Source organism: Diceros bicornis, chromosome 6 (assembly GCF_020826845.1).
Source record: "Diceros bicornis minor isolate mBicDic1 chromosome 6, mDicBic1.mat.cur, whole genome shotgun sequence".
NCBI classification, from domain to species: Eukaryota; Metazoa; Chordata; class Mammalia; order Perissodactyla; family Rhinocerotidae; genus Diceros; species Diceros bicornis.
The window spans coordinates 69906793-69930667 of record NC_080745.1 but is presented as its reverse complement, the minus strand read 5'-3'; the positions used below and the strand labels follow the sequence as shown (position 1 = coordinate 69930667).

General features: G+C 40.8%; 1 protein-coding gene across 1 annotated transcript in view; it reads right to left on the bottom strand.

Moving 5' to 3' along the window:
• The window catches only part of SORCS3 (sortilin related VPS10 domain containing receptor 3), a 405148-nt gene that overhangs the window by 27877 nt on the left and 353396 nt on the right, over window positions 1–23875 (bottom strand). Inside the window, exons 15-19 of the mRNA XM_058544381.1 lie at window positions 19874–19991; window positions 18739–18872; window positions 9159–9272; window positions 5925–6096; window positions 3413–3599 (exon numbers count right to left, since the gene is read on the bottom strand). Coding sequence (XP_058400364.1) covers window positions 3413–3599; window positions 5925–6096; window positions 9159–9272; window positions 18739–18872; window positions 19874–19991 — 725 coding nt within the window. The remainder of the gene's footprint in view (window positions 1–3412; window positions 3600–5924; window positions 6097–9158; window positions 9273–18738; window positions 18873–19873; window positions 19992–23875) is intronic.

Below are 23875 nucleotides of genomic sequence, written 5' to 3'. Positions count from 1 at the left end.
CTGGGAAAGGGGCCTCTTTTACCCTCCAAGTCATTGCTCCTGTTCTCAGGGGAAAATGGCCTGAAGCCCATTCCCCAGCCAGCTCATGGGAAGCCTGGGCTTTTCCACAGTTAAAAAATGATACCACTATGGCTTATGGTCCTGGAAATTCTTCTCAGCGTTCTATCACTCAGGGTCCTTGGCTCAGCCAGGGATTACATTGTTAGGTACTCTGATGCGTAGGAAGATAAAAAGAGACCTCGTTCTCCCTAAACTCATGCCAAACACAAAAGGGATGGGGTTTCCATGAATTGGAACACCATCATACATGGTCACATTTATTCCAGGTTCAGGACAAGCATGTTTGGGTAAATATAACCTCAAGGAACAACAACATGTAGTAGCTTTTTAGGCCAAATAACCTGAATCACAGACTCCAGGCTTCAACCTAGAGACAGAACATGAATCAGGGAGAAGAGAAGACAGCTGAAGGGATTCAGGAGGGAGCAAAGCAAACTCCTAAAATCCTCATTGTCAAATAGCACTCGTTTAGATAAAAATCTAATAATCTGTGTGAGATTGGTTATTATGGGCGGCTAACAACTACTTTTGTTAGCTAATGGCCCAAGGTGACGCCAAGAGCAGTTTCCACTATAATAACTGTCTGAAAAATGCAGCCATGATTGATTTGGAGGGAATTATGAGCACGATAAAAGTTTCAAGGAACATTTCCTCCTTCGTGCACATAACCCATGGTATAAACCTGTTCTTTGCTGTCGTGTTTTTTTTTGCCACTAAGATACGCTGGTCTTTGCACCCTGCAGGCAAGGCCCACTCTTCGGAGAATTAGGAACATGAGAGGGGCAGGTCCTTGGAATAAGGAAAGTAAATTTTTTTTCTTTGTCTTCATTTTTAAATGCAACATAGATGTCAGGCAGAAACTTAATAGGAGGTACTTAGTAATTACTATAACAGGTAACATCCGTCATGTGCCTAGCTGGGTGCTAAGTGGCATTTTGCACACTGTGCAGAAAAACGTTAACAAAGACCTGAAATAGCCATCCTTTGAAAGGCCTGTGTGCAGATGGGCCCTTGGTTGGTGTCTGGGAACTTAGCTCTGAGAGTGTTTCCTGTCAACAGCTAACTGATAGGAGTGGTTCACTCTACCTAGACTGTTTTTGCCAACAACATGGTTTATTCTAAATACCTGCTTTCCTCTGGAGTCTAGAATTTTGGTAAATGCTAGGCAGAGGATACCTACATGACCAGCCCTCAATAAAAATCATGGGCACTGAGTCTCCAATGAGCTTCTCCAGTAGATAGCCCATCACACATGTTCCTACAACTCATTGCTGGAGGAATTAGGCATGTCCTGGTGACTCCATGGGGAGAGGACACTTGTTCTTGGTTTCCTCCAGACTTTGCCCCTTGGGCCTTTTCCCTCTGCTGATCTTGCTTTGTCTCCTTTCACTGTAATAAATCATAGTTGTGAGTATGACTCTATGCTGACTCCTATGAGTCCTTAGAGTGAATTGCTAAACCTAGGAGGAGTCTTGGGGATCCTTGATACACAAACACATAATACAATTTGATTCTCACAGCCTCCGTATAATCTAAGTATTAAAAGTGAGAAATCAGAAGTTTGTAAGAGGAAGAAAGTTGGTTGATATTAGACATGTAACAAAAGGACATGATTAGAATTCAAATCTAGGTCTCCCTTGCTCTAAGCCCTGGGCTCATGAGCACCTTGCATACCACTTACCTGGGTTTCTGACCTGGTGCTTCTGGCACAGAATGATTGTGGTTGTTGTGGTACGGTTACCATCACTTAGGCTATTTCTGGCAGCACCCCACCTCTGCCCAGAATGTGGACTCTGCAAGGGCAGGGCCAAAGCTGTATTGTTGCCTCCCTAGTGCCTCACAGAGTGACTTGCATATATTAAGAACTCAACAAACATTTGTCGAATATCTTAGTGAATGACTTGGTGTTTCATTTGTGTTTCCTATTTACCCTGTTATAAGAGCCCTGTGAGGCAAGGTAGCAGTGAGAATTAAGCCATTTTAAAATTAGAGTTCAAGAAAATAGATTGGTGGTTACCAGAGGAGAAGGGGGAAGGGGGGAGGGTGAAAGGAGTAAAAAGGCACATGTGTACGGTGACGGACGGTAATTAGACTTTGGGTGGTGAACATGATGTAGGCTAAACAGAAATTGAAATATAACAATATATACTTGAAATTTATATAATGTTATAAACCAAAGTTACCTCAAAAAAAAAAAATGGACTTCAGAAGACCCAGAGAAGAAATACTTTACCTCATGGTCACATAACCTGGCATCTATAGGGATGTAACTGACCTATAATCCAGGTCTCTTCCCATGTACTTCCCCTATCACTGCCGGTCCTTGTGCTACTATTGTGACTGGAATGCTAGGAGATTAACTAGCTTACGTTTTCCAGGGACCTGTTAAGTGTGGGTTGTTTATATAGTGGAGTTTATATCATCACTGAGTTGTTAATAGGAAAGGTGCTCCTTGCATTCACTTATACTCTTTCAAAACTTATAATTTTCACCATATGTAGCATATTACCCAAAAACCATTGTGAGATACATGCATAAGAACTATAGAAATCCTTAGACCCATGAGTCTCACTGATAAAGTTGAAGGAAACCAACACCAGCTACATAACATTTGCTTGACCTAATATTCTAAAATCATAATATTTAAGTTCCAGTTTATATGAGTCAAGTTCCAGGACAGTAAATACACAAAATGTATCCAGTACAAACAAAATATCTCGGAACTTCAGCTGTTGATTTGTCTTGTACCAAGCAACAGCCAATAGCAATGAAATACATTCTAGGACAACAAAAACATTTTGGAGAGTTCTTAGAATTGTTTACAACAGGAATAAACTTGCAGTAACCTTGGATGCAAGAATTAAGTTCTTTTGTTTGTTCACTTCCACATTTAAAAAAATCTAAACATGTATTTCTTTAATCCTTCTTTGGCTCTTCCAACAGAGATAACAATTTACTTTGATTTGTGCTGCCTTCACTCACAGTAGCTTGAAAAGGAGCCTGAGGCTGTCAGCCAGATGGGTCTCAACTTCCTATATTTTTAGGTATCTCCAAACTAATGGGAAGGAACTTTCACCTGTATGTGTGTCTGCATATGCACACTTACATCACAATAGAGTGGAGCTGAAAAGGAGGGGCCAGTTGGTAATGTTATCCAAAATTTCAAAATAATCCATCTACTTCAGTATCATGAAACTCTAAAACACAGATGAGCACACACCTCAATCTTTTGATTTGTGTCACCATTTTGGGGAGTAGTCACACCAAATCTAGTTTCAGCTCTGAATCCCAGGGAATTTGAGCAGAAGGAGTTGTGAACTGGGAGAAGAAAGGGATGGCTTATGCTACTTACAAACCACGTGCAGGAAGAGGACAGCTGTGTCTGAGCCCAGGTTGTTCTCCGCGTAGGCTGTCACCTGGAAGATACCTGCACTCTTGTACACATGCTTGATGCCATCCTCAATGGGGCTGAAGTTAGCATAGGACACCGCAATCCCATCGCCAAAGTCAAGCTGGATGTTTGTTCTTTGGAGATCACCCTGCCAGGGGGAATAGCAATTGGCCTGGGCTCATGCATATGGTCCAGCCTGACTCCTATCTGATGCTTCCTCCTATGGCTTCAGCATCACCCTCTGAGGACCTACAGTCCTCAGGGGGCTGAAACATCTTCAACACAATCATCAGATTCCTATCTGATATCCACTGGGCACCATGGGCAAGCACTATGGACCTATTGTCCCTGTATGTCCAAGTTCAGGGCAGCCTGACTTGGTGTAACAGTGGACAAGGTAGAGCCTCTATGATGCTCTGAAGTGGGGAAGCCAAGGGCTTCCCTGGCTCTCTCATACACAGGGTTTAATTGTGTTTCTCCTGTGTCATAACAGTAACAATAATACTAACAGCTAACACTTATAAAGTCTGTTTCCAGTTCCAATTAATCCTCTCACAACTCTGTAATGTAGAATGTATTACTGGCCCTGTTTTACAAATGGGGACAAAAATAAATTAAGTAATTAGACCAAAGTCCTCAGCTAGTAGTAAAAGAGCCAAATTGTGAACCCAGGAAGTCTGCTTTCAATACTAATGCTCTCAACCACCATGCTATAATTGTTCCTATTTTTTGGTACTTATTACTATGTTCCATATATTATGCTAATTACTTCACATATATTATATAATGCCACCTTCAAATAACTCTATGAGGTAGGATGATTATTGCCATTCTACGGATGAATATTGCATATCAGCCAAAATTACATCTGTGCTCTGTTGACCTTGGAATTCCTAAACCTATCTAAGCCCCCTCTTTCCTGAAGCCTTTTCTTACCATCCCAGCTCACAGATATCTCTGCCTCCTAGAAGGCCAAGCATCCTCTGGGTGCCTGCCTGATGATGTTGTGCCAATGGTTCAGGTGAGTGTGTCTTACCACCCCAAGCCAATTCTCAGCTTCTTAAGGGCTGATGCTGAACCCCATCCTTCCTTCTCCTTCCCCCTGCTATACAGAGCCAACATTTTGGATAAATGCAATTGAACCTGCCCACAAAACAAGGATTCCAGATGAAAACAAAGCATTGGATCTCTCTGTTTATATACAAAGACAGTTGATGGAATAAAAAAAGAAATACATCATTTGGAATTATAAGCCAATCCTTCTGCCCAGTGAATGTGCATTGATCACAGTTTTGCTTTCTGTCTCTTTCCCCATGGCGACCCAGATGTGAGTGAAATATTGACAGATGCTCCCTTGTTCCCCACACAATGTCAACTACTCTTGAGTTTAGGAATACAAATTAAAGCGGAAATGAACTGGAGGCAGTTCAAATGGATAAAATTGTGGCTCTTCACATCCATTCAAGAGAAAGTTTTTATAGTGCCGGTCCTGGAAACTCCCTTGTGGAAATGTGATAATGAGCTTCTCTGAATCTTAAAGTCCTTTAACTCAAGCACCCAGTGTGGCTGAAGGCTGAAGAATCTGTCAACCCAGGATAAGGAACCTTCACCGTCCTGTCCAATATGGGCCTGACTTTAAAGGTTTCTAAATTATTCACACTTTGAAAAAAATTCCTGGCCCATTTTGGTCTCTTTCCAAGATCTCAATAGCATAGAAAAGTTTTCATATAAATTTAGAAGCCTCTGTAAGTCAGGCAAGCTTTCTTGCCCCCCCACTGCAGTAAGGAGTGCCTGAAAACTTCCCTCGTTTGTAAAGAGAGAAGAAACAGCTCATATAGGGAGCAAGAAGCATACAACAGAGCTCTCTCCACCCTGGAATGAAAGAATGCAGTCTGATTTTACTGCCAGATTGCAGAAGACACTAAAAAGCGAACTAACGGAGCAGCTAGCTGATGGAAAAGCAACTAACACAACATTCTTTATAAAGATAAGTTTAAAGGACTTCAACAATCTTCCCCCACCCTCACACTCATACTTTTAAGACTCTTTGAAAGCCTTGTGGGCTTTTCTAATTAGTGGGGTTAAGGGTTAGAATAAAGCAAAAGAGGCTGCTGAAAGCAACAGATAAAATTTGAATTCCCTTCTTCTGGCAAAGTCTAGAATATATTATGGTGATAATGTTTCTTCAACAAGGCAGACCCTAAAAGGGAACCTCACAGAATATATCCAGATCTGCTCCGCATGGAGACAAGTGTAACCCACTGCAGCCTGGGTCTGTACTGTGGGATGAAGGGAAGAGTCTCTAAACACCTCAAGCCCTTTTTCACTCCTATCTTCTCCCAGAAGACTCAGCTTCTCAACACGGACTTTGGCGCGGGGATATGAATACACAATATTTTTTTTCTTCCCTCTCTGAGAACAGGGCATAACCTGCTTGTGAGTTCTGACCTCAGAGATGCAGGCTGGTGCCTACCTCCTCCATGAGGATGATGAAGGTCGCATTGTGCCCCTGCTCTGCCACCAGGCGTCCATCGGTGGTCACCACGTGGAGGCCCCGAGGGGCTTTTCCGGGGCACATCTGAGCCTTGGCAGTGTATTTCTCTCTCAGCCCATCTGTGCAGTTGTTGGATACAATCCGCCGGTACCTGAGGAGTATTGACAGTTGTCAGTGGTGTGGTTTGTGTCATGTGTGTACGTGTGTGTGTGTATATTAGAAAGAGAATGCAAGAGAGCAAAAGAGAGACAGATTTCACACACCTGCCCTTAAAAACTGAGTCTTAGAGAAGACAGCCATTTAGGAAGCTAAACAAATGCTGAGGAACTGCTATCCTTCATCTCAGGAAGAGTAGCTCTTTAAACATTATTATTGATCCTACCCAGTGAGTCACGGATCAGATCAGCTTCTAAACCAGCCGAGAAAAATCAATGTCTGACTCACACACAAGACAAGAGGAGGGAGCAGACCCGCTAGACTGAGGAAGCAAGAAAAACAGGTGCTTCTCTTTGTGAGGGAGGGACTTGTTTCTAGTTCCCTGAGGCCATCTCCAGCTTTCTCCACCAGAAAGCAGCTAGATCAGACTTCTAACTCGGATTATTTCAGGAAGCCTCTTCCTGTCTTCCTTCCACCCCCAGGACATCATGCCAACTCCTAATACCTAATAGTCTTTACTCTGGAGCCACTGGACTATTTTATAGCACATTTTCTCTCCCTGCTAATATTTCATTTCCCCCTCAACACAAATGCCAGACTGGAAGCAAAAGTTTGAAGCTCCTATTCAAGCCTCCTGAGGTAAAATTACCTCAGAGAAGTTAGCATGGGAAAACCTCCCCACAAAGCACCTCAACCTTCCAGGACAAGGGCATCTTTGTGTACAGTGATGTCATGTCATCTTGCTTGACCACTGACCCCAGCGTGTGAAGTCAAGCCACGAGCTTGCCCACAGCCCTGACCTGCATGACAGACATTATTTCCAGGCTTATCACTGTCTGTAATGTTGCATAAAATCAATATTCTGGTAAAACCACATAAAATAAATGCACCACCACCACCACCACTAACATCATCATGATCATGATGTCTTCTTTCACCCTGTTATGTCAGGAATTATTAACCAATCCGTCTATGTTGCCTTCTTCTGGTGGCCTTGAAAACAGATGAAACCAAATCCTTTCTAAGTGATATTGGTCCTCTGCTATACGTGACATTTCCCCATTGCTAAACCATCAGCCCTACACCTCCATCCAGAGATCTCAGGAGTATGTTAAGCAAATTTTGTATGTATGTATCGTCTCAGACAGAATTACAATATATCATCTTGTAGATATATATTGTTTTTAATTGCCAGGTGACCTCATAATGGGTCTAGAGTTGTGCTGTCCAATATACTAGCCCTTTTCCACATATGGCTATTGAGCACTTCAAATGTGGTTAGTGTGGCATGTTGAAACGATAGTATTTTGGATATATTGGGTTAAATAAAATATATTATTAAAATTCAAATTTCACTTTTTTTTTTTACTTTTTTTAATGTAGCTATGAGAAAATTTTAAATTACATGGTTCACATTATAGTTCTTTTGGTCAGCACTGGTATGGATAATAAAACTTTGTAAGCAATTTATACTTTCTTGCTCACCTTTAGTCATTTACAAGATATTTAGTTTTCACTTATGATAGATATTTCAGTAGGTACCTTGTCCTATTGCAAACTCGATGTCATCCACTCTTCCTCTTCAACCTCAGCTGGCTAGCTGGTTGATGATTTGTAATATAAGCTAATACAAGCAACCTAGAGGTATGTGTAGACAGTTGTAGTGAATCCTTTGAAAAGAATGAAGAATCTTCCCCTTTCATCTTCCTGATTTATTTGGTTGGCTATTTGGGGTTTTGGTACACCTAAGTTGCTTAAAATTAGGTCTACATACATGTGTCACAGGATCATAGGAGACATCCTAATGCATTTGTCTTCCAATTACGTCCAAGGTATGCTCTGGCTGGGAATTTGGTGGCCCATCTGATCACTGGTGCCCACTATATTTCTCTTCCTCAAACTTCATAACACTTTGTTCTCTGATACCACATCTCTTTACATTAATGCTCCTGAATCTGTATTTTGAGTAGCTTAAATCCCTAAACCAGACACCTAAGATAAAATAACATCAAAGGTCCTTCAGCCCTACGAATAGCCCCCTAAGAACCAAATATTTCATTAAAAAATTAATGTTTTTCAGAATAGCTCAGATCACTCAACATATCTCTTCCTTCATGTTTTTTTTTTTTTTTTTCTCTGTGGATTTCAGTTGGGTAGATATTACCTACCACTATTTCACAACCAGGTAAAGTAAAAGTACCCAAATGGTGAGGAACTTGATAGAGATGGCAGAAGATCCACTGGCAGAGTGGTGACTGGACTCCAGAACACCTCAGTCCCTTGCTACTGAAAGAGCAGCTCTGAGACCAGCAGTGTTGACATCACATGGGAGCTTGTTAGAAATGAAGAATCTCAACCCCACCCCAGATCTCCCGAATCAAAGATGCACTTTAACAAGATCCCCAAATGATCCACAGCAAAATAAAATTTGAAAAGTGCTGTCTTAGACTACCAATCCAGTTTCCAAATCTGTTCTGCACCACAGAGGTGGCAAAGGACGCAGAAGACAACAAATCCCCAAAGAAACTTTTCTCAGGCATCTGAGAGAGTAACTAATAAGGGAACAAAGAGAGAAACACACACATTATTGATAATTACAGAAAGTGTACCTTGACCTTCTTATTCCAGGAGTTGCTAGGATGGGACTTGTGAATTTTAGTCTAAGTTTTCAGCATCAGTCTGTGAGAGATTCAGTTCATCTATCACTAGAGAGCACTGTAACATCTGCACTCCACTTGTGTTAATTTACTTCCCTCAGGGCCTAAGAAGTAAGGTGGCATCTTTTTCTAGAAGAGAAGCCCTGACTAAAACAATAGCTATGGTCTGTCAGAGGCAAATGGCAAAAGTTATTGAAAGCTGGGTGATCAGAAACCTCTTCTGATGCTCCCAAAAAAGTTACTCTACGCTAAAGAACTCTTCAGCTTTCCTCAGAAGCCACTTGTTATAAACAGGATGTACCCACATTCCATCTTGTTTCAATAGTGATGCATTCCCTTTGATCCCAACGTAGGGGAACAGGAAAACAGTGAGTGGAGTTCCTTCAGGTGTTTTACTTACCCAGTGCTGTTAAGGTAGCTTTGACCAAGGCTGCAGTCCTTTGATGGGGATGCTGGATTGTACCAGAAAGCTGGGACACACTGGCTCTCTCCATGTCTCTCATAGCCATAGTCACTGTCCAGAAAATGAATATTTCATACTGGTATAGATGCACAAATGCTAAAATACCCACAAACACATCCCTATAGCCATCCCAAAAGCTGTAATGCATTATTTTAAATATTCCCAATGAGGGCAAATATTCATACTTTGAGAATGAATTTTTCGATTTAGAAATAATCTCAAGTCATTTGAATTGCAGTCTATCAAAGAAATAGAGGATTATCAAATAGAGACTCCAGGTTAAAAAACGTATGGATATACATAATATGGCAGGTACCCTGGCTTGGGGTGGGTGTGAGGGATGCTATAAGCTTAAAAGCATATTTTGGATCACAGTGGAATACTGAAACAAGTAGATGAGAACCAAGAAGATGGCTTTAAAGGTCAAGATTCATTTCTGTGTTAAGATTTCACATGTGTTATTCCAAAATTGATTTCAAAGATTTTATTTTCATTTTTCCTTCAAATTCTCTCTCAAACACATATGTGCATTTTCATTCACATATACACATACAGCCATTCAAACTTTTCCCAACAACATTTAACACAGGTCCCCTGTTTCCCTAAAAAATAAAACAAAGAAAACTAAACTGGAGCTCTTTTCCATGTTTTCTTAAAAGCCTAGCCATGATAAAATGAAGAAAGAAAGTCAGGTATGAGTCCCTTCTCCTTTCCTCCCCCTTCCAAAACGAGGCAGTAACAGATCAGTATAGGAGAACAGCCCCCATCTGAAATCTAAATGGTGTTTCCCTACTTCTTGGAGTTTCATAAGGCTCCCAGATGCATAAACGTCAGGGTAGGAAAAAAGCAATAAAGTAGGTAAAAGGGATTATTGCTCTTGTAACCAAGCAGAGGTCATTGAGGGTGGCTTCACTTGGCAGGAGAAGTCATGCTTCTAATTTAAGCATCCAGGGTTTTCCTGAAACCCACAGACTGGGCAGAACAATCTGGATATTAGAATATTAATCCACTGAGTATTAATGAAACATAAAACAGCAAGGGAAATCACTCTCTCCAGACCCACCCCTCCTTTCTTTTTCTGCTCCCATATTCTCTCAGCCAAGATTTCACTCAAGTCCAATGAAAACAGAGCAACTTGTCTGTGTATGTCTCTAGGATAGGAATGAAAGGGAGATAGGAATAAAAATTTAATTCTCATTTATTTATCACTCAGTATGTGCCCTGTCCTGTTCCCTATCCTCAAGGGGTTTTCAGTCTTTTGGAGAGAGAGATACAACATGCCTCAAGTCCAACAAAAGAAAAGAATAGAGTATGAAGCAGAATACTAAACAGTGCAGTTAAGAAGTACCAACTGATTAATGAGATTATATAAATTATCTTCCCAGTTTGTCATCACCCTACCTTCTCATCATCCTCCTCCACACCAAACTCATAGCTGAACACTCCACGCCAACTTCCAAACCTCTTCGTCTTTGTATATGTTATGCCCTGGGCTTGAAACACTCTACCCTTTTCTGTGTTTGGTAGTTTCCTATGTATCCTTCTTCAATGTCTAGGTCAGATGAGGCCGTCCCTGATTCCCCAGATAAAATCTTTGTGGCCATAGCATGTTGGAAACATTGAGGCTACAGAACAGCAGAGACCTCTGTTGGTTTTATTCACCAGTATAAGAGTCTAGAACAGTATCTAGCACATTGTGGGTGTTGAATAAATATTTATCGGGTGATGAATACTTCAATTACATTTAAAAACGATCACACTAATTATTCCATTGCATTTGGTCTCTCTCTTCAGGGAGACTGCAAGTCCATAGTTGACTTTCCAGTGTGGACCACAGACAGCATCTCAAGTGCTCAACAGATGCCTGTGGAGTTAGTGTGAGCTTGAGTCCCTGCAAACAATTACATGGAAAGGTGGAACTCAAGACCAGCTTTGATATGGCCATGCTTAAGTGAAACCAGAAGAACAGAGGGAGAAAGGCACATATCTGTCAAGTAAATCTTTTGCCAAGTCACCAGATCAATGACTAGAGATCTCCCAGCCTGAGAGTTCATACGGACTCAGTGTTGTGCCAGGCTTGTAAGAGAGAGCCGACTCTCTTACATGAGAGCCAACTTAAAATTTCAGGAATTTTGCAAGCTAATTAATGGTTGTTAAACACAGCCATTATTAAAAATTAAATGATATAAAATTTCAATTAAATAAATTATATTTAAAAGGTAATAAATACTCAAAACACAGAAATTCCTGATTATTTTACTGTATTTTATTATGTATAATATATATTATATATAAAATATTATTATATTTATTATATTGTCTATGCTCTTGAGGTCATCTACATCTATGTGTCTATACAGTAGAAATACTATATAATGTTGTGCTACCACACATCTCTTCTCAATTCTGCATTCACTGATGTCAGGTTGGTTGCTTGAAATCGGCCATGGTGGGACTATTTATAGCAATCAGCAAATGCTACTAATCAGGGCTTATTTATTTATTCATTTGTTCTCATAGAGCTGGTAATTAAATATATAACAGCACACCACCAAATATTTGATTTCTAAACATTGTTTATCTGTAAAAACGTTTAGGCTGTGGTGTGTCTGCACTATTTCTAGAAAATTTCTGATTGCTTTATGAGGCAAATTTATTGAATGTCCTGCTAACTCTAAAAAATCTAGTAATCTATGAAGGAATGGTGCTCTCCTAAGCAGCTCTGGGAGTGAGAGAAATGTCTTAATGCTCTTTGCTAGATGCAACCATATTTAGCAGTTCTGTTCAGCTCTGCTACCTTTTAGCGATACAGTTATTTAAAAAGGTACATTAGGGGGCCGGCCCCATGGCTTAGAGGTTAAGTGCGCGCGCTCCGCTGCTGGCGGCCCAGGTTCGGATCCCGGGCGTGCACCGACGCACAGCTTCTCCAGCCATGCTGAGGCCGCGTCCCACATACAGCAACTAGAAGGATGTGCAGCTATGACATACAACTATATACTGGGGCTTTGGTGGAAAAAAAAAAAAAAAGGTACATTAGGCATTTTGCTTTGCCCCAAAGAAGCACTTCATTAATATTTAATAACACTAACGGCAACATCATTGGCTGTCCCCAAGCTATGGTCCTCTTCATTAACTTCGGCTAAAAGTATATTAAAATCTCTCACACTGCCCAACCTCCCTCTCAGCTCTGGAGTTTGTGTGATTTAGACAAACAAGCAGTTCCAGTTACTGTTTCAGCTTCCTGGAGAAAGATGCTTTTCTGTTAAATTGTGAAGTTTGGAGAGAATGTACCAGAAAGTTTGATTTGCCTCAGGAAAGTAAGCCGCCACAGCTTCCGCAAACACACAAGCAGTTTTCTTCAAGAAATGTCACTCTGTCTATCTTAAAAGGGTTTACAACTTCTAAAAGTTTAGGGGAAAACTTGCCCATTTCCAGGAACCTGTATGTCCTCCAAATCCCATCCGGAGAAAAGACTTAGAAGATCTAAAGAAGGATTAGACAGGATAGCTTCAGAAATCAAATAGCCTCTGCATGTCAGAACAGGAAGGGACATGTGTATCCTTTGGGTCCCACTTCTTCAGATGGTAGATTGGAAAGAAGAAGCAAAAAAATGAGAAATGACTTTGTTAAAGACTGTAAATTACTGACAATGGCAGATGGAGTTGATAATCGAGACTCTTGAACCCTGGTTTAGCATTAGTACAGTCCCAGGGGGCACTCATTTAATCATCAGTAGGGAGGGCCCCCTGATCCCCAGGAATGACATTCTGAGCCTCTTGGAGCCAGCCGAGAAGTTGTGGTCTCTACTGGCCCAGTTGCAGGAGCTGTCCTACTCTCAGATCATGCACAACCTCATCATAGCCTCATTGACCTCCATTTCCTCCATTCTCCCATTTGGCAGTTGTAATTCCAGGATTAGTGTTCCCCAGGCATCTCTGTCCCATTTTAGGAGATGGTATAGTATGCTGGGTTTGGGATTGGATGAAGCACATAGAGGTTTTTGGCAGGACAGAGTGAAGACTCAATAACAAGCAACCACAACAAAAACAGTAGAAGAATAATTAACATCATCATCATTTAACTAAGGCATAAGCCTAAATACAGCTATAGAGAAAGCAAGACAATTACATCCAAATCATTGCAGAAATTGTTTGAAAAACCCAACAATCATCTCTCAAATATTTCTCCTAATCTAACCCCATGCCAACCTTCTCATATATTTGCTTTCTCTGAGGTGCTGCTCATTTTCCTTGTACTTACTCACCAGCAAGTCTACATAGCTCCATCATCACCTCCTGCAGGAAGCCTCTCATTATTACTCCAGTCCTCATTGATCTCTTTGCTCTGACAATTTCTAGCACTTGCAGGTAGGACCAGTGCTATCCGATAGAACTTTCTGTAATAATGGAAATGTTTGACATCTATGCTATCCAATATAGTAGCCACTAGCCACATGTAGCTATGGAGCACTTGAAATGTGGCTGGTGCAACTGAAGAACTGAATGTTTAATTTTAATACAAATAACCATATGTGACTAGTGGCTACTATATTGGACAGCACAGGTCTGGATCATAAAATTCAGCACCTAACTATATTCTTTATTATTTGCTGCTATCCCTTCTTTGAGTTCAGTAACTCTGGTTTATACAACTTTGACTTTTCCACAATGCCTAGTCTATAGAAAAAACATGCCTGCTTGTGCTTTATATGCAGAATACTAAGAGTTGAATGGATTTCAGACACCCTGAATTTATGTGCTGTGCCACTCCAAAATCTCTTCCCCTCTTTCTTCCACATTACCACTTGATAAACTCATTCTGTGGACCTGGAACTGTACTGAACATGGAAAGTAGACACTAAGACATACTAAAACTTAGGACTCTGGAATCATATTATTATTTTGAGTGAGTTACTTAACATCTCTGTGTCTCCATTTCTTCATCTATGAAATGCCTAAATAATAGACTGTTCTTCCAGGAGCTAGTTGAGAAGATTAAGTAAGATAATCCATCTAAAGGACTTGGTACATAGTAATCGCTCAGCAAGAGTTACTGATGAATGAACAGTGGGGCGAGTAAGAAAGGAGAACTACTAGGCATAATCTTTGTCCAACCTGGTTTCTCACTGAACAAAGGTATTTGGGTCTCCCATTGGGCAGCTCCTTCCAAGGAGCCTCATGTGACTTCCGAGCAGGTCCTTTAAGCTCCCTTTTCTGACTACCCGCCAGTCTTTGACAAACTTAATTCTCAGGGAGGATTTTTCCCTTGCCCCTCACCAGTGCCATGGTGGAGGCTGTTGCAAAGTGGCTCTTCAGAGCAAGTGTGAGGCTGGGAGATTTATGAGGCTATTAAGCAGAAACATCAATATTTATGCAAAATTCATACTTATTACTGACACCTGCTCTGGATGGAAGGGTGAAAATTGTGAAAGCCAATAGTGTACTACAAATAAATGCTTCTGAGAATCTATAGAATTTTCCCTCTTCAAGCAGAGGTGGAACAGGTGGAAAATACTGTCCCTTTGTGAATCCAGTCTGCATTCCTCAATTTTTCCACCAAACTCAAGACAGTTAATCCATCCTTCCCAGTCTCCACCACCCCAATCTGATTAAACTAGGTTACATCCTCTCCCTGCTGTCTCTGAGACTTAAAAGTTGCCTGGACCAATCAAATGAACATGGCCTGGATTGGTTTAGGGGAACAACTAGGTGGAATGTGCATGATAATCACTTATACTAACCCAGCTGGGAGTTTGAGATTCCTTAGCTAATAACACTTCCTGGTAGGAAGGACCATTGAGAATGAGACAAGGCTACCAAACTGTCACCCAGCACTGCTTTCCAGCATGAGCATTAAAAACAAACAAACAAACTATGTTTGATGGAAAAACTATATTTCTGACTGATAGCTATGCTTATTGATGTTGACTTAAAAACAAAAAAGACAATTCCAAAAACTCAGTCCCTTTGTCCACAAAAACCAGCGTGAAAAAATCTATAAATTTCAGAAATCAAACTACCTCTTCCATACTCAAAAGTAGTGCAAAAATACTTTTTAGGACACGATTTTTTTTTTGCTGTTGTTCTCAGATTATGACCACTAACCCAGCATCCAGTCTTGTGTGTTTGTTTATCCTCCTTCAAACTAAAATGGTTCTTCTATCTTCTGTTTAATATAAGGTATGAAAGGCAAACATACAATATCTTGTATATCCAAGAAAAAAATTCTATAAAGTCTCCTGGAACACTGTATACCTATTACAATTCCAGTATCAATGGTCAAAACTACTTCTTTTGGAATTGTTTTAGAGTTAATGGAACATTCTATATTAAATTTCATCAACAGCAGTTAACCCAGGTCATTTGAGGATGAGTTTTAATTTTAGAATAACTAAACTTGGGGATCCTACTTCTTCTGAAACATAAAGTGAACCTAAAATAATAAAGACTTGTTTGATTTCTTGAGAAACAGCATGATGTAGAGGAGAGAACATGGGATTTAGCTAGACTTGCACTTGAACTCCAATTCTTTCTCCCCCAGTTATGTGACATTGGTCAAGTAACTTACATTCCAGATGCTCATTTTTTTCGCATTAAAATGTCATAGTAATGATGCTGACATTACAGTTTGTTGGGTCCAGGTGGTACCTCTACCAATGCAAGTGTGAGAACCACAGAATGCCTTGCAAAGACTTTCTCCCTGCCTGCTTTACTTACAGATGCATTCTGACAGTAGTTTCCAAAGAAGGGTTCAGAAATATTTTAAGCAATGCCACCACCATTGAAATAAATGGATAACACCCAAAGGCACAGCTTTGTAGATAGTGCCTATTTGGATGTATAAGCTCTTGTTTACTTTCTAAAAATACCATGGGGACAACTTAACCCTGGGGTATAAGATTAATAACAGCAGCAGCAACAACAGCTACCACACGTTGGATGTCTATGGTGTACACCACCAGGATAAATGCCTTATCCACGTTAATGATGTATATTAATTCATTTATTCCTTCCTAGGACCCAATGAGATACATGTTACATATTTGTATTTTACAGCTGAGGAGATGAAATCACAGAGATTAAGAAAATTTCCCAAGGTCAGAAACTGTGAATATCAGAGCTGGGATTTTTTTTCCAGACTGGTAAATGTTAACAGAATTGCTGAAGGAAAAAATATTTATGTTACAATTCTTACTCTTTCCCAATTGTGAGGTTTCCCAACAATGGGTGAGGGTCTATTACAGCTCAGAGAGACACAGGAGAAAATGTAGCATGACATATGCAAAGACAGTCTGCCTCCATGGAGTCAGTCTGCAGAAGGACACAAGAAAACCTGATATCTATATTCTGAACATTCAGGTTTGACATCAACATGTCACATGCCATAATTCTGAGTGGCCTACTGTATACATTGCTATGACTATTTTGCTAGATTGTGGTTAATAATTGAAAATTATTCTTTTCAACTGTGAGAATATCCTTTGTTTCCAAAAGGTCAAAATTGCCACAGATAGGACCCTGCCATTCACATTTAAATTCCATGTAGCACATCCCATTTGGATGATTCTCACTGAAGTCAAGCTTTCCAAGGCATGAGTTCAGGGATTAAGAGCAGTTAGGGAGCAGTCATAGTCACCCAGCTGGTTTAGGGCTGCTAGTTATAGTCCTGGTGGAAAGTGGAAAACCAAAGATGGCTTCCAAATCAAGGTTAATAAACAGGCTGGATGAAATAAGGATGGAAGGGGTGAGGCTGCTGGGCAGGGGTAGCTTCTGTGGCCCATTTGGACTTAGTTCTGTTTTTCAACACGAGAAGAGGCCAAATGCAACTCTGTCATTGTCCTGACCATTCCATGTTTATGGGATGATCCCTGAGCCCTTGGCTCTCTCTTTTAACCTGGAATGGGTCCAAAAATATCTGAATTGAACTTCAGCTTTTAACTGTGACGTGGAGGAAGAATTCATCCAGTTAGGATCAGAATGATACATACTCATTCCCAGAACTAGGAAGTATTCTGACTCTCCTAAAAGGAACAATATTCAGAAACATGGTACAACTATTTAATGCTTACTGTGGGCTAGGCACTAAGGATGCAACAATGAAGAAAGTCTAAAATTCCTGCACTCATAGCATTTACATTCTACTGGGGAAAGATAGGTGACAATAAAGCAATCAAAAAACATGATCACTCCATATGGTGTTTAACACCAAGAAGACAATAAAACAAGGTGATGTGCCAGAGAGTGCCAGGGTGTAGGTGAGATTATGTGGTTTCATGAGGCATTTCCGAGGAGCTGACATTTTTGCTGAGACAGGAGTGATTCAAAGGTGTCAGCCATGCTGAGATTTGGAAGAAATCCTTGCATTTGCTGTTTCCTCTACTAGGAAGGAGCCTGGATTAATTAAGGTACAGTAGATGGTAGTGTGGCTGCAAAACAGTGAATGAGAGGAGAATAGTAAGAAATTAAAGTACAATGGTAGTGGACCAAATCACCTACAATGGAGCAAACCAAAGAAAGAAGAATAGATTTTATTTTAATGGAGAAGGGAAGCCATTGGAGTGTTTTAAGCACAGGAATGGTAAGATCTGATTTGGGTTTTTAAAATATAATTTTGGTTGCTGTGAGGAGGAGAGATGTTAGGGTGGCAAGGATGGAAGTAGAGAGAGAGTTAGTAGACTCTTGGAGGATCCAGATAGCAGTAGAGATGTGTAAAGGTGCTTTGAGTTAGAATGTATTTTGAAGGCAGAAACTTCCAGGGACTTGCAAATGGCCTGAACCTGAGGATGAGGGAAAGGAAAGAATTAAGCCCTCCTGGGATTTTGACTTAAATCAATGAGTGGATGTCTATGTGATGTATAGAGGTTGGAAAAACTAGTTGGGGGTGGGAGTGGTTCAAGAAGAGTTGAAAAACTGCTTCTGATAGTGGGGATTCAAGAAGGGTTCTGTTTTGGCCGCATTAAGTTTGAAATCCCAATTACCAATTCAAGGGGAGATGGATGCTAAGTAGATAGATGGACACAAATATCTCCATGTTAGAGGAGAGGGAGGCCAGGGCTGGAGGTAAACACTTGGAAATTTGTGAGTCATTGGCCAGTAGGTGAGATTTAAAGTTATTCTTTGTGGTTGTCATGAGAGGGAGAAAAAGGAATCTGAGATGAGAGAGTTCACATGGAAGCGCACAATTTGAACGAACATGTCTGGAGGTAACTGTCCAAGGCGGTAGCTCTCTGAGCTCTGTCAGAGCCCAGCCCAATCTCTCTGGTACTTTCAAATATAGCTGCTAACTGAAGATAGCTGCTCTGATATCTCTTCAGAGGACAGGAAAATGCCTCTTCCTGTCCTTCCAGGGATGCAAACTTCCCATCTAGCCCAGGAATTGGAGCAGTCGGGTCCTTAGGCCAGTGGACATACCTCCTACCTCTGGGTCGTGGCTTCCTCCCCTAACTCCATCTTCATCCTCATTCCCCAAATAGGTAAACCTCTGGTTGGGATTGGCGACGAGATACCAAGGGACTCACCACTCAAAGTCCCAGTCGGCACATACACAGGGTTCTGAGACAGCAGTTCCCGAGGAGTCCCGGCCCAGGGCACACTGAGCTCCTGGCTTGCGTTTCTTGAATATTTTCCTTTCTCCCATGACGCAAGGTTCCCCCTTAGAAAAAAAGTTCATAGTGAGAGATGCAGAAAAACACAAAGAAGATGAAACAAACCAGCTTCTCAATGAGAAGCATTAGCCTTTTCCTTCTCTTTTGGTCACTCTATGTAGCAATCTCATTCCCTATAACCATTCACGAGTTTCCAGGATAAAAGGGCTGATCTTTTACTACCACACAAAAGGAACACATGGGAGGCTGGCCTATCACTACCCCGCCACCCAACCTAGCCAGTGATGTCTATTTTGTCCTGTTTTTTCTCCACCTCCATAGAGAATGCAAAAACTCCAATCATCCTCAGAGACCACCAGGCAATTGCCCAAAGGGCTTTGGCAGAAATTCTAGTGGAAAAGAACACACTTATGTCATATTTTTCATGTCACCTTCAGAGTAAAATTGAAGTTGACCCTAAAAGTTTTCTCTCTATGATAAATGACCATGCCCAAGTCTTTATTCCCAGTCAAGGGTGAAAAGAGGAGAAGTTGGTTCAGATTACAAGGACCCAACAGTTCTGAAGAACACAGAAGCCTATGTTGTGTAGCAATATATATCTGCCATTGCTAACTTCCCTCATTCCCACTCCTCATCCTTTCTCAGTGGTCCTGTTTCCAATGCTCTTGGGGACCTTACTTCAGGCTGGCCTGAGAAATGCCCTTACTCCCCCCACTGGAAGGTGTGACGATCAAACCATTGGAGGGTTTCCTAGCTGTCTGGGGTTATTTCTCCATAGATAGAGCTAAAACCTCAAGTAATCACTGTCACCTCTCCCCCAGGCTGCTCAGTGACCTCAATGAGTAGATCAGGATCCCAGGGTGCAAAATGGCATTCCAAAATACTATCTGCTTCAGCTGGACCAGGGTGTGTGGGCTCCAACTCTTCCCCTCAAACCCACTATTATCCTCAGATGGCCCCTACCTTCCTCCTCCAAATAGGGAGACCAAACAGGGCTTACAGTAGCTCCTCTTCCTAGAAGCCAGTACTCCCTGACCCTGTGGTGTACCTGATTGAGCAGGTGCCAGGTCTGATAGTCCTCCTTGGTGCAGAGCCGGCTGAAGATAGATTTGTAGTCCACTTTCACCAGCTGCCATTCAGAACGGAGGCTGAAGTGGCCAAAAACTCTAAGTGTTTAGAGGAAGAATGGGAAAGACAAGCAGAGAAAGACCCATAGTCAGTCACTAATGTACAAATACTGGAGAGAGAGAGGACTGAATTGCAGCCTGGACTTTACTGGTTCTTCTAAAGTTAGGTCTTTCCAGGCCATTGAAGAGAAAGTCCACTGCCCACACAACTCCAGCCAAGTGGCATGGTATTCACATTGAGTTTAAAACCAACCATTTTTTTAATTGCAAAAATAATAATGTGCTTTATAGGAAGTATTTTAAATATAGAAAGGTATGGAAAAGGAAAAAATTCATCCAATAGTCCAAAATCCTCCACCCAGACAGAATTGTTGCTCATATTTTCACATATAGCCTTCTTGCTTCCCCTTCAAGCAAGCACTGGTATATTTACTGAGTCCACTGACAAGGACTCAGTTTCTTCATCTGTAAAGTAAATTGTATGTGTGTATGTTGCGGGGGGTGGGGGGTTAGCTAGTCTAAAGTATGACCCTGCCAATTCCAAAATTCCAACTGAATCTAAGTGTGTTTTAGTTGAAATTCCCATTGCTTAATTCACCTGAATACCACCCTCCTTCCCCATTCCCTAAAAAATCACAGTAGTCTCATAAAAGGAACTCATATTTATGTATAGCAAAGAAGCATACCATCTGTGTGACTTAGATAATCAATACTGACCTTTTCAAAGCCCAGCAGTTGATAGCCCTATAAATATGAATGATCAATCATTTCTAGAAAAATAGAAAAAAAGACCGATCATCCATACTCCACTCAGGTGGCATGTCTTGTAATTACAATGCAAGACATTTATCATAGTGATGTAAAGGAGAGACCAATTGTGCTGAGAACCTAACCATACTGAAGTCTTTCAAGGAATTGGATGGCTTCCATTTCAGCAAGACTTAATCATGCTCCCAGCCCAGGATTCTCCTCTCCCCAAGTTCAGATATTCTTTTGGTGATGTCTAAGCGACGAACTCTCCTCCAGGGACATTTGCTTCTGCTATCTGAAAGGTGAGGACACTTTGGGAGGGGTGGGAGCTGACTAAAATTGTGAAATGGAGAAAGAAATAGGATTGTTTTATAGATTATACAATTTAAAATACACCCCAGGAAACAACATTTAGTGTTTTATTGGTTAAAAGTTAAATAAAACTTTTTAGAGCCTTGTCTAAAAGGAGATTAAACAGACTTTGAGGGAGATCTCTCCTTTTGTTAAACTATATGGTCTTTGTATGAGTCTTAGCTTAGCACTGAGTAGTAGAAGCCATGGGTCTAGAATATGCTGGGTTATGTGGACCATACTGTGTGGACCAGAGTGAACTTAAGTATCTCTCCCCTGGGTTCTCTCTGTTCTCTTGCATTGTTGCTATAGTCAGTGGTCTCCAAATCCAATGCATCCATGCCAGGTCTCCACTAAGGTAGTTCCACCTTTTAGTTCTGATTCTTTTCATGGGAAGGTCATGAGTCAGTCCATTTTAAATCATTAGTAAAACAGTTATCTCTCATCAAAAATTTCTACTTGTTTGAACCGAGTTAAGTTGAAAGGGTATCATGATTAAAAAGAAAAATGAAAAAACAATGGGAGAAGACCTTGATAAATAGTTTCTTCCATCTCTATCCAGCTTATCTACATCCTCCCACATTCGAATGCCATTTCCTCTGGTAAGTCTCCCTTGATTGTAATACTCTGTGTAGCAGGATTTTAGCGATGCTAAACTGAACACTTCGGCCTACTCCAAATAGTTTACAGTTATTTCATGGATCACAATGTACATCATGTCAGATTAATCCCATTTCTTTCTATGAAAAGACTACTAGGCAGAGAAAAGAGGGAAATATGAGGCACATGATTTACCTGGATATCAGCAAGGCATCTGAAAGGCTCTGCCATAGCAGTCTTGAAGAAAATATGAAAAAATATGAGCCAGATGCTAGTAAAATTATGTGGCCAAACAGCACCTAATTAAGACATTAAAATCAACCAAGAGGGAGGGTATGAGTAGTCAGCTGCAAGGTTCTACTGTCTGCTCTTTCTTGTTGATCATTTTTATTAATGACTTGAAGACATGAAAATAATGGCCATCATTGGAAATCGCGTTTTCTGATGACACAAAGCTGGAAGAAAGAGTCAATGTGTTTGATGGCAGAATCAGGACCCAAAAAGGTCTTGACAGACTGAAGAGATAGCCTGACTTTAAAACCACGTGAAGTAACAGGGAGAAATGTCAGGTTCTCCCCCTGGCAACTACATAAGTATTGGATAAGATAAACGGGGTTTGGTGTAGCTCAGGTTAAATAATAATAATAATGATAATAATAGTGGTGGCAGCTTAAGAGTTTTCATACACAATGTGAATAAGACAAAGGAACACTTCAGAGAGACCAAAAATATTTAAGGTGATCTGAATGCATTAATAGAATTTTGTATATTATCTAGAACAGAAGAGGCAATATCCTAGTTTATTCTACATTAACCAGATCACAAAGTAAAATTGTATCTAGTTTAGGATATAATTCAAAAACAAGATAAACTAAGTGTCTCAATCTAGAGTACATCTGTGGGCTTTCGTGGTGGTAGTGGAGTTTGAATCTTCTGAAATTTTAAATAAAAATACGTGTTTATTGGCACATGTCTATGTATCTAAGGAGAAATTATATATATTCTATCAGATTTTCCAAGGGGTTCACAATTTCCAAAGTTTAAGGACCATTGAAAAAGAGAGGGATTAAGATGCTGTACTGGGTTGAATGGTGGCTCCCTAAAGAGAGATGACCATGTTCTATTCCCTGTAACTGGTGAATGTGATCTTACATAGAAAAGGGGTCTTTTCAGAAGTATGTTACAGATCTCAAGATGAAATCATCCTGGATTGTCAAGGGGGGTCCTAAATCCAATGACAAGTATCCTTATAAGAGACACGAATAAGACAGACACGCAGAGAGGAGAAGGCCATGTGAAGACAGAGGCAAAGACTGGAGTTATGCAACCACAAGCTACACAAGGAACACCTGGAACCACCAGAAGACGGAATAAGCACAGGACAAATTCTCCCCTAGTGCCCCAGCGGGAGCGCAGCCCCGCTGCCACTTTGATCTTGGACTCTGGCCTCCAGAACTATGCGAGAATAAATTTTTGTTCTTTTAAGCCACTCGACTTGTGATAATTTGTGACAGCAGCCACAGGAAACTAAGACAGATGGCAATATGATTCAAGAGCACTTTTCGTCTCTATCTATCTATCCAAGAAGTGGTGTAAGAACTCTGGCTTGTTAACCTGGAGATGATAGGAAGGTGCTTGGGAGGGAAGAGCAATAAGTGGGCACTCTAGAGAGTTCTCTTGAGTATAAAAAATAAAAAATAAAAGTGTGAATGTTTACAAAATGTGAGAGATCTTTCTAACACACAAACTTGCCCCTGGGGGAGAGGAATACTCAAGAGTTACTTAGCATAAAACTTCAAGATCAGGCTTAATCATTTCCCAGGTGATGTTGAGAAGATGCAAGCATCATCCAGGTGCAGAGCCTAATTGACCCTGAGCATCTAAGGATGTCCATGTTGTTGGTCTTCCCAACTCTTTGGGATGTCTGTTCCTGATCTCAGAATGCTCATTTCAGGACTGGACACAAAGACAGGCGCTCAGTCAGGACTTGTGAACTAATTCAGATTCTTCTCTCCTGCAATCTTGACAGGTGCATTCCTTTCATCTATATTTCTTTGGCTTCTATCCCATATTTCCTTACACCAGTTTCTCAAGTCTTTCCCCAAACTGTAAATTGATACACTAATATTTTCACTTGGGAGGGTGCTAGTCTGCTCTCCCACTTGGTCACTTTCCAATGTCAGATGCAAAATTTTAAACCTTTAATGTTAGGATTATAAGCT